Source organism: Pararge aegeria, chromosome 19 (genome assembly GCF_905163445.1).
Source record: "Pararge aegeria chromosome 19, ilParAegt1.1, whole genome shotgun sequence".
In the NCBI taxonomy this organism is placed as follows: domain Eukaryota; kingdom Metazoa; phylum Arthropoda; class Insecta; order Lepidoptera; family Nymphalidae; genus Pararge; species Pararge aegeria.
Window position 1 is genome coordinate 14,101,566 of NC_053198.1, and position 11,963 is coordinate 14,113,528.

The 11,963-nt window shown below is 36.5% G+C and overlaps 1 protein-coding gene across 2 annotated transcripts in view; it reads left to right on the forward strand.

The window, feature by feature from the left end:
* The window catches only part of LOC120631917 (eIF-2-alpha kinase GCN2), a 30,326-nt gene that overhangs the window by 9,275 nt on the left and 9,088 nt on the right, over positions 1 to 11,963 (forward strand). For both annotated transcript variants that reach the window (XM_039901610.1, XM_039901611.1), the window contains 11 exons: positions 1,330 to 1,605; positions 2,593 to 2,696; positions 3,451 to 3,671; positions 4,738 to 4,875; positions 5,696 to 5,739; positions 6,257 to 6,489; positions 7,072 to 7,336; positions 8,275 to 8,426; positions 8,872 to 9,002; positions 9,833 to 10,012; positions 10,834 to 11,054. In XM_039901610.1, coding sequence (XP_039757544.1) covers positions 1,330 to 1,605; positions 2,593 to 2,696; positions 3,451 to 3,671; positions 4,738 to 4,875; positions 5,696 to 5,739; positions 6,257 to 6,489; positions 7,072 to 7,336; positions 8,275 to 8,426; positions 8,872 to 9,002; positions 9,833 to 10,012; positions 10,834 to 11,054 — 1,965 coding nt within the window. The remainder of the gene's footprint in view (positions 1 to 1,329; positions 1,606 to 2,592; positions 2,697 to 3,450; positions 3,672 to 4,737; positions 4,876 to 5,695; positions 5,740 to 6,256; positions 6,490 to 7,071; positions 7,337 to 8,274; positions 8,427 to 8,871; positions 9,003 to 9,832; positions 10,013 to 10,833; positions 11,055 to 11,963) is intronic.

Below are 11,963 nucleotides of genomic sequence, written 5' to 3' on the forward strand. Positions count from 1 at the left end.
TACTATAGCAAATTGAGCATAATTTTCATAATATATCATGGATTTCCGCAAAGTAACGCCTGCTTCTATCCAATAGAGTATGCAAATGATATAAAATGAAGAAAATCCTCAGTACGAGTTATAAAAAACTTAAGGATAGGTATTATAAGAGTTATAAAAAGCCTACCCTTAAGTATTTGTAACTCGTAGTAGAGATTTTCTTCATTTTATATCATCTGCATACCCTGTGCATACCCTCTATGCACACCACTTGGCGTATGGATTTAATATAAGTGGCATACCCTTACAAGGTTAGCCCGTTACAATCCTGACTGCATCTTCACTTACCAGCAGTTGAGAGCAGCAACTTGTTGTGGAATAAACAAAAGGCAATGAAGTATTTTAAATTACCCTAATCCTTAAACTGTAACATAAAATATTGACGAAATAATCCACCAATAAATGCCGTCAAAACTTCCAAACCGCGGTCGATATTTCTTATTGGTTATTCTGAGACGGGCTCAACGGGCACTTGAGTTGCCAGAAGCCTGAATTCATTCATGGATATGTGTGGATTTGTGACAGTACATTAATTTTTATGTAAAAGGCCATACATGCTTTGACAGTGCTGCCATCTCTTGATGACAAAACATGCAATGTCCGACACGCTTTAAACAATTTTTTAAAACTTAAGCCACTAAAGCAGAGCTCGACTCATATTTCCAGATAAGTGAAAATACGCTTTTTGTCTTTCACCCGTTTTTAACGTGCAAGACTGTGGATTCTGGACTCTACAAGAATAAGCCCGAATTTGTTGTCCTTGTCCTTCCTGGCAGCAGCTTTCTTAATTAAATAGTATAAATTCTCATCTTCATCCTACAGTTGATCTGGAGCAGGGCCCATGGCTTGATACGCAGAATCTTATAGCCTGTAGCCAATCTGACTAGGGCGACTCCTCGAGAATCTCTGAGCATAACATCAATTTGAGAAGGAGTTAGGCCTTTATTTGCGAGTTTAAAGATTTATTCATCGACATCGTCTGCGGTTAATTTTAACCAGGCCCACTTCTTTAAGGCTTTTGACGGCCGATTCGCTCAATAAATAGCGACCCTATTATATATCTGAGTCGAAGGCCAATATATTTTTGTGATGATTTATGTTCATCAGTATCTGGGTGTTAATCTGTATATTATAAGTATTTATGTATATTATTCATAAAAATATTCATCAGTCATCTTAGTACCCATAACACAAGTTACGCTTACTTTAGGGCTAGATGGCGATGTGTGTATTATTTATTACTTTTTAATTTGGAACTATCGAAATTATCGCGTAGACTGAAAATTGTAGGTGAAGAACAAACTCGACGGCGGTTTCTACGCGATAAAGCACATCAAACTCAATCCGAAAAGTGTGGAACTAAATAAGAAAATCACGAGAGAAGTGAAACTCTTGTCGCGTCTTTATCACGAAAACGTGGTTCGATATTACAACGCTTGGATTGAGACTATAACGGAAACCGAAGAAGGGGGAGAAATACAAGAAAGCAGCGTTGTAAATACTCCGGCGAAAAATAAGGGCGACTCCTTGTTAGAAGTCGTTGCGAAGCTTGGCCAAGATATTCAGGTGAATTTATTTATTAATTAATCAATTTTCAATTAGATCCGTAAACTATGTATGTCACAATTATTAAAGTTCTAGAAGCCCTACGTGGGTCCGTAAATCACGCAAACGTCTATATTAGAGGCGGTCAAAAGCACCTTTTTTTTTTCAATTCAAGCTCTGAAAACTCTTCACTGTATCAATCCACCGGCTTTAAATCTTCTTCGGCTTCTTTAACCTTTTCTTTTGCCGTCAACCAACTTTTTGGTACTTTTCCATTGCATGCACATATTTTTATCGTTTTAATGCCAACCGATTAATAATCACACTACTAATATTGCAACATCAAAAACCACTCCACTTTAGTAGTGTTTCTCGAACAGGCTGTTAGTCACTTCATTCCATTTAGCAGATGACTGTAATTATTTTACCTCTCATGTTTTAAACGCTCGCTAAAATGGGAAAAATGAGAAAAAGTTTGCAAGATTCCGCCGGTGTGAAGTCAGACGTGTGCGGGACGTTTTCACAATTTTAGACACAATACGATTCAAGCAATTATTGCTTAATGATGTTCTATATGTTCTAATTGCGCGAATGCGCCAAAAGCTATCCCAAATAGACTAGATAATGAATGTCACTAATATTTTTAAAGTAGCTGGGTGAATGAAGGACTGAACGAATGAAGGAATAAATTACATTTTTATGGTTCCAATTTCGATGTATTATTTTTCAACTGTACGAAATAAATGTCTTTTACATTTATTTATTTTTTGATTGTACACTACAGATAATTCATTATATTAAGGATTCAAGCGTAGATTTTGATTTTTATTTACTCTTTTCTTCCAAAGAGATTTGCAACTAGAATTCAATACTAGAATTTGATAAGGTATGACGATAGCAATCGCGTCCAATTACAGCTAAATTATCGAACTTATATTCTCTTAGTCAAAAAGGATTTGTGTACTTTACGACCTATTACTGAAAATAAAGTTCATTTTGTTTTATTAGAATCGCACTTGGTCTATGCCGGGTGGGCCTGTACAAGTAACAGATGAATCATCCGAGACTGAAGAGGATTCTGACGACGAAGAACCTTGGATCAATATCATGAAGTAAGTGCAGTTTACAAGAAACATACTCGCAGAAGTTTACCTTCTATTAGGATTTTTTTCAACATCATCATCATCTTAGCCTGTTTGAATAACGTAAGGTACTCGTAAGACCACCCCACCGACAAGGACGTGCCGCTAAGCGATTTAGCGTTCCGGTACGATGTCGCGTAGAAACCGATTAGGAGTACGTAGGTATGGGTTTATTATAACTGCCATACCTATTCACTAAAAGGTTAGCCCGCTTCTAATTGTTAACAATTATTCATTGTAAAGTCAACATCTCCTAAGGATGCTCCGATTTCGGAGCGAAACGTGCGTAGAGGGTACATTGCCGAATATCTGTTTGGTGTGGAGTATAAGGATTGAAGAAATTATAAATTACACCGTACAGATTCTCCTGATTTTCGCGGAGTATAGCAAATTAAGCGTAATTTTCATAATATATCATATTAAGCTTAATTTTCATAATATATCAAAACATCTCCTCCTACGCCTGTTTCGCTCTTCCTACCCGGAGTCGGAGCGAAACAGGCGTAGAAAGTGCATTTTGGAAGTCTGTATGGTTAGGTTTTAGATAGGAATTACATATAAATAAATAAATAGGTAATAAGGTATGATTATATACTTTGCACCATGCAGATTTGCCTGGTATTCTTGGATTACAAAAAATTAACTCTATTTAATTCTATTCTGTACAAGAAGAAGCGTCAAGCAGTGCAATAGAATTAAAGCGAATTAATTCTCTATATTCTAGACAAGAAGAAGAGTCGAGCAGTGCAATAGAATTCGAAGCGAACTCGAAGCAATCGGAAACTTTACCTTCCGAAGACACGACGATACAATTGCCAATGTCCAAACAAGTTTTGTATATACAAATGGAGTTTTGCGAAAAGAATACATTGAGGCAGGCCATTGATAATGGATTGTATCAGGAAAATGTCAGGGCTTGGAGACTTTTTAGGGAGATCTTGGAAGGTGAGTTCTGAGCTATGATGTAGAGTTTGTGAAGACTCCTCTCCTCTCCTGCTCGACAAAAGCATGTATATTGCAGTGTTCAAGGTTCAATTAAGAATAAACAATCATAAACTTTCAAAGCAGTTTTAAATTACTTATTATATTTTTTTAATGAAATGAATGAATTAATTAAAGATTTTAAACTAAGATTTTCGTGGTTAATGAACGTTCTTAAATATAGTTCAACGGGTACATACCACGATAATATTTTTGCATTTGTCGATATTTCGACCCAGTTGCATGGATCGTGGTCACGACGCGCGACGGGACACGCCTAATCAAAAAATATTATCTTGGTATGTACCCGTTGAACAAGAGTTGTTATTTAAGAAAATTATTTAATTACCATAAATTCTTTGTATAATATAAGATATAAGTGGGCAGCGACACAGCGTTCGAGTCCATGGCCGTGGGTTCAATTCCCACATCTGGAACATGTTTGTATGAAGAACATGAATGTTTATCAGTGTCTGGGTGTTTATCTGTATATTATAAATATTTATGCAATTATTTATAAAAATGTTTATCAGTCATCTTAGTACCCATACCAAAAGCTACCCTTACTTTGGGGCTAGATGGCGATGTGTGTATTGTCGTTTTATATTTATATTTAATTATATTTATATAGCCCTGCTATTGATTGCTCTATCCAGGTTGCTTCTTAAATATTTTCAAATGACAATGTGACATGGTGAAAACAAAGGAACACCCGGCTAAGTTTGTTGTGGGCTTCTTCTTAGACCAGGGCGCGTTTGGAACCCTCGTAGCTTTAGTTTTAAGTTTACGAATGTAGTTATCGCCATTACTACTCACTGCTATGTACACATTTTGTATACAATCCAACGCATCAAAAGTGCGATCTATGTGCCCATTTGAATGAAGAAATATTTGATTTTGACTGACTATTACAGTAACTATAATCTAAGCGTTCAAAGTGAAGGGAAATCGGTTAAAAAATATTAAAAAAATGTTGAAAGCCTATCGATCTGTTGTGATTATGAAACATAAATCAAGGAATCAATTACAGGTTTAGCCCATGTGCACCAAAAAGGTATGATCCATAGAGATTTGAAACCGGTCAACATATTCTTGGATTCGAACGATCATGTCAAGATAGGTGACTTTGGTCTTGCCACTAAAGTGTTTAGTGCTGTTCCGGTTGAAGGTAAGATTTGTTTTATTAAACACTGTCACGACCGCCACTTCGCCCGCGTTGTTAAAGGTTGTTTTTTTTTTGGAAATCTTTGATTATTTAATTTTTCCGAAATAAAAAGTCTCTAGCACAGCTGGCTTGGGTTAGGAGCTTGGCATTTTGCTACTGTGAAAGAACAAAATGTGTTTCCACCCTCACAAATTTATGCACTAACCAAATATGAGCACATGAGAAATAATATCCAAATAATAAACATCAAATTGGAGTAAACTTCTCTTCTTGGCAGGTTGAAAAGTGAATTTTATCCCTTGTCAGTGAATATAATTGGGGGATACAATTAACGTCTCCCTCCTATACAATGCAGCACGCAAACCATTTCTATGCATAAGTAACGGAGTGTTTTTGTCTAAATCCAACGGGAATATTTTCAGGGTGCTTTTTCGGGTTAAACAGTATCCTAAGTCCATGTCCAGGATGCAAGCTATCGATGACTGAATTTTACACATACCCCTAATCGGTTTCTACGCGACATTATACCGGAACGCTAAATCGCTTAGCGGCATGTCTTGGTCGGTAAGGTGGTAGCCACGGCGCAAGCCGCCCACCAGACCAGACCAGAGAAAATTCGGAAAAAATAAATTCCCAGTTCTTCACTGCCGGGAATCGAACCAGGGACCGCCAACTTAAAACCACAGCGCTATTATCTATTTCCTTAAATTCAAAATATGCAATAACTGCCGCTATGCAAGACCATCATGAAACATTTCCGCTAGGAGGCAGACTCCGTTATTTTATGTTTTATGCTCAAATTAAAAACCTTTTGATGTTTTAGATATCCAGTCACAGGAAGATGGCGATGGTCTTCTCACAGGAAAGGTAATCTTTTAAGGAAATTATGAAACTTAATTTGCTATACTCCGCGAAAAGCAGGAGAATCTGTATGGTGTGATTTATAATTTATTCAATCTTCATACTTTACTACTTTTTTATATCTTTATTTAATCTTTACTTCATACCAAACATATCTTCAGCAATGGAGCTAAACCGGAGCATTCTCAGGAGACGTCGACTTTACAATGAATTATTCATCATCATTCATCATTCAAAATCATTGTAAATTCAACATCTCCTGAGGACGCTATTATAACTCTATTACTGAGAAAATGCTTGAAACAATTGGACGATATTGTAAAAGTCTGCCGGCAAAAGTTTGAGCCGAAGATAGCGACTGATATTTATCTCTGGGAGATTCTCCCTAACATCTTTTGCTTGACAACATTTTATTTGGTATTTGAAACATATACACTGGTCTCGTTCTAAACACTAAGTTTTGTTTGGCAAACTCAAATTATACACTAAAGAAGTGTACTCATACAAAGTTATTTATTTCTAGGTTGGCACCAAACTATACGTAGCGCCAGAGCTTCAGCAATCTGCCATTAAAGGGATATACAACCAAAAAGTCGACATCTACTCCCTGGGCATAATATTGTTCGAAATGTTCCATTCTCCATTCTATACGGGCACTGAAAGGATTTCTGTGCTCACTAATTTAAGGAAGAAAGAGATTGTGATACCAAAAGAGTTTCAGAGAGAGGAGAATTCTAAACAGATTCATGTTATAAGGTAAATGAAAATCAAAATTTTCAGATCCACTTTTTTGAAAACTTCAAATTGAATCATCATCATATCAACCTATTACCGGCCCACTACAGGGCACGGGTCTCCTCCCACAATAAAAAGGGGTTAAGGCCGTAGTCCCAGTGCGGATTGGTGGACTCCACATACCTTTGAGAACATCATGTAGAACTCTCAGGCATGCAGGTTTCCTCACGATGTTTTCCTTCACCGTTGAAGCAAGTGATATTTTTATTACTTAAAACGCACATAACGTTAGAGGTGCGTGCTGTGATTTGAACTGTGCCCCCCGGAAGCTATCACTGCTTCAAAAAAAATTAAATGAAAATCCAAATATTTTTGTATTGTGAATTGATTTTAAGAATGTATTTCTACAGAAACAGTGACGTAAGCGATGAGAAAAATAGGAAAATCCGCCAATAATCTGATTCTTGGCGGACTTTTTATTATTTTACGTTTATGTTCACTATCGAAATGTTTCGTTCGTAAATGTTTTACCATTGGGGGCACGTAATAAATGAAACAGAAAGGGCAATTTTACTAAGATATTTATAATGGCACTTTGAACAGATGGCTTCTAGACCACGACCCAAGTTTACGTCCAACGAGCGCAGAACTACGGTCCTCGAAACACGTACCTAGAGCGGTTCCCGAGGGTACTTTCGCCGGTGTCCTGTCTCACGCACTCAGCGAACGAGGGTCCAGAAACTATCAGAGGCTGGTGTATGCGTGCTTAGACCAAAAACCGTCTCCCGCTGAAGACTTCCTATATCACAGTGGTCTTAAGGCCAAATCTATGGACGTCCTTGCTGCTCTGAAAGATATGGTTGTTAAGGTTAGTTGCAACAATATTAAGCTAACACAACATATATAAATATACACATATAAATAAATAAATATACTACGTCGATACATCAACAACCAGCCCCAAAGTAAGCTTAGCTTGTGTTATGAGTACTAAGATGACTGATGAGTTGTGGGAATCGAACCCACGGGCTTGGACTGAGAAAGCAGGGTCGCTGCCCACTGCGCCAATCGGCCGTCAAATAATATTAACATTAAGATGATTTTGAGTTTTTCTATTGCTAACCTAACTAGTAATGGATTAAAAATAAAACTACGCAAGGAGAAAAATAAAGACGTCAGATAATTATAAATTACAACATATAGATTCTCTTGCTTTTCGCTGAGTATAGCAAGTTTAGCTTAATTTTCATAGTATTTTTTTAAAAATAATTATTGACGGATCAAGCAGGTAACCTACTTTGATTATGAAGTGAAAAACCATTGCCTATAAACAGTGCAATAAGTTAAGCCTCAAATGCTTGCAATTAGACCGCCCACCACACCCTTCAGACCGGAACACAGCATGGCAACAAATGCTTAGCGGCAGAAATAACCAGTTACAAAAAGCTCTTATCATCGTTACCCTGTCAACCCATTACCGGCCCATTACAGAACACGGGTCTCCTCCACAGTGAGAAAGGGTTAAGGCCGTTGTCAACCACGCTGGCTCAGTGCGGATTGGTGGACTCCACACACCTTTGAGACCATTATGGAGAACTCTCAGGCATGCAGGTTTCCTCACGATGTTCTCCTTCATCGTTGAATCAATTGATATTTATTTGGTTAAAACGCACATAACTTAGAAACGTTATATGTTTTTGTAATTTAGTATCTGTAAATTAAACTAAGTACAACAGCCCACAGATTTTTGCTTGGGCGTGTAGGATAAATCTCGCTTTCTCACACTAATTGGTAAAATTGTTCAAGGTCTTCCAAAACCACGGTGGAATAGAGTTTACGCCACCACTCATGATTCCACGCACCAAACGATGGGATCAGTATTCCAATGCGGTCAGAATTATGACGTCATCAGGATCTATATGCCATCTGCCGCATGATTTACGATTGCCGTTTGCGAGGTAAGATTTTTAAATGTACTCTGCTGGAAGTTTCAAATACATTTTGCCTAAGTAACTAGCGCCTAGTAAAATAAGATTCCAAGGCATACATTTACCTTTCACAATTGTTTTTAACTAGGCAACTCATATAACCTAACTTGTCTATGATTCTTGCCACAAGGTGTTTATTTTGTGTTTGTATTTTCATATTTTTCATTTTGGACATACAATGAAAACAATATTTGGATATATTTCGCACACGCTTTCTGTCAAATCCCATTTAATTAAAGCAGCTGCCAAAGTCAACAAGTTGCAACACAACGTTTCTTACGTTTTGAAGCGTTCATTTGTAAAATCTAGAAGAATTATTTTATATATTATCTTTAAGAATTAAATCAAGCACACTTTCGTTTTTATAATATTAGTTAAGATTAGAATTAATGATTGTTTGTACAAATTGTTCTAGACATATAGCGTATTCGGGAACTAAATACATGCGACGCTATTTAGTCGACCGTGTGTACAGAGAAAAGACAAAAGGCTTTCATCCGCGAGAGTTAATCGAATGTGCGTTCGATATCGTCACTCCAAGAACAGGTAAAAGATTTTGTGTAATACAAATGCATTTATAACATCTTCATTTTTATTTTGCCAGGTTATCTTCACCATAATACGGTTTTTGATGTGAAACATCTATAGACTAGGGTAAAGCTGATAATTGGCGTTGCGATTCAGGCCGTGGCGACGCATCGCCACGCTATATGATGAAATATATGTACTATACGTAGTTGAATTGTCGCAATTTCAAATGAAATCTTAAATTTTAAATGTTTTCTTTATTATTTTATTTTGTTTTTAATAAAGTAATAAACAATAATAATTTTATCCAAGCAATTTGTAATTCTTTATCTTTTCAGTATGCTATATCTGATTCCTGTCATAATCGTCACTTCTTTTATGAATATAACTTGTATAAAACAGTTTCAATGTTTCACATCTGCCAGGCGTCCCGTGACGGTTCAAACGTTTTTTTAATCACCATGATTATCATTGCCGTATTCATCTTCAAAATTTGCATTAAGTACATATAATCAACAATTCTTTCACCATAATGGAGAGCTTTGTTGTAGTTATCAAAATTTTTAGAAGTTTTTTCGTTGAAGACTTAGGTTAGGTATATGAAATCTTTAAAGTGGGTAATATGCGTACCAATTAAACTTAAGAAAAAATATATCACTGATGCCAAGCTTAAATTGACATAATTATTTCGTATTACCTTTTATTTTATTGGGTGAGATAGCATTCGCGTAGTATCTTATTATCGATTACATAGAACATAATTTATTATAATTTTGACCACTATTAACCATTGCGATTAAAACTTTTATTGAGATATCTCTGATTATCTTTGTTTTGTGTCTTCATAGAAACACTCTGGCCCGATGCTGAGCTCCTAGTAGTTGCCAGTCGAGCGGCCATCGAGTGCTCTCTAAAAGTGACGATACAGTTGAATCATACGGATCTGCTGAAAACACTACTACTGTCCTGTGGCGTTCCTCAAGATAAACATGATGTTGTATACCCTGTTTTAGTCGATGTTAGTTTAGGTGAGAAAATTTGGTATAGCTCGCAAGAAATTTTGCTTGATCTGAACTTAGTCGCTACACCGCAATTATCCTTCTTAAATCGAGTACACTCGATCTACTTTTTTAGAAATATATTTTATAATGAGTATGTATTAATATATGTAGGTTATTTTAAAATTTGTATTAGTGTTTTTACCTACACTTGGAGGAATTATCAATTTTATAAATTTAAAATGCACATAAAACTTTTCGCAACCGACAGGATTTGAACCTGAAACTCTCTGGCAACCGCGACCTGAGCGCGTTAACAAATTAAGCTACGGCTGTAGCTTACTCCTCCTACCGTCGTTGCCGATATTAACATTGCAGTTTCGATCTACTTCTTCAAAGGGCAATGAAAAAAAGCAATGTGTAATCTCTTATTTCAACCGTTCTCATTGTAATATGGACCGTGTAAAAAGTAGATCGTAACTGCAATGTTTCCGACTAGATGGCGCAACAGTCGCTATAAGACTGATGTAAAAGACATATTAATTTCGCGCGTACCTAATAATGTAACAGGAAAGACTTGATTTTAATTTTGCATGCGATGTTTCTGATTTCTTTCAGTAAAAACTATGGCAGTGGTTTACTCAAAAACTATTAGCGATTTGGTTTCACATATAAGTCTCACAGACTAATAAGAGAATAACTGTCCTCTAAAGCCTGTGACGTAATATTCCGGTTTTCATCTACACGTTGGATACTTAGGTTACCAGAATGCCGCGAATTTGGTACCTCCTCTTTTTTGAAAATTCTCGTGTACATACATACTTATTAAAGTCCAAATAAAATGTTTCTAGGACGTTTAACTAGTCTACAGTTGCAAACTCACCTCACAACCTTATGTGTCACGAAAAAGGACATAACGAATATGATACGTTTGATGGAAGCTGACGTACCCATCAAACAAGTGCGGGAGCTGGTCGGCTCTATGGGAAGGAACAAGTGGGGATCAACATTAGAAAGGGCAATACGACAATTGGAAGCTGTATGTACTTACGCCATCGCTTTGGGATGCGATGTAAGTATCCTTTAAGTAAACTGGATAGGTTTGTTAATAATATTTTTAAGCGTATCTGTTTGTGTACGTCCTTTTTTCTTTCATAATATATGACAGATCAAGTAGATGGTCCAACTGACGATGAATTTAAAACATACTTAGTAGTTCCGTCCTCTGTCCATCAACCTAAGGCGTATGTGTGAAGCCTAGTATGTCCGTAGTTATACCGCTACCCGGCTCTTCAGACCGAAACACAAGTTTTTCTTCAAGTCCCGTCTCTGTTCCCAGTTTAAATGGATGACTTACAATTTGTTGTACACTAACCTTTCATTTAAACCTTTCATCTTTTTTTACCTTTGAGTTTTTTTTTGCACCTGTCCACTTTTACCTAAACACAATTGAAACGCGCGAATTTTCTTTATTTAAGCGAAAATTGAAGGAATTCTTAATGAATTAAGTTACTATGCAATTAAGGACTAAATTTAATACGTTATACTAAAAATTGTATACGTTGTTATGTTATACTTTTCTTCTTTTTTAAGTACTTTTTGTGGTGTATCATTCATTCATTCATTATTTATTTTAATTATTATACCTATATGATCTGCTTGCTGTTAAGCGGAATTTGGTTAAGAGCGAGCTATAATATTTAAGACCTTTATACTAAACCAAATTCGCAAAGGAAATAACAAAGAAAGAAATATTAATAAACACCTGTCATTGGTATAGTTACGTACGTGTTTGGGGACGTTCTGTTATTTGACACGATCTGTCTGATGAAGCGTGACAAAACACTGCATATCGATTCTGACGTAACGCCACTTTTAATCGTCAATAACAGTCGACTACTGCTGGACTAAATGCCGCTCCCAACGGTAGGGTACCACACTTATCAACACAGAGGACGCTGCTGCCCGTTTCCCGTTATGT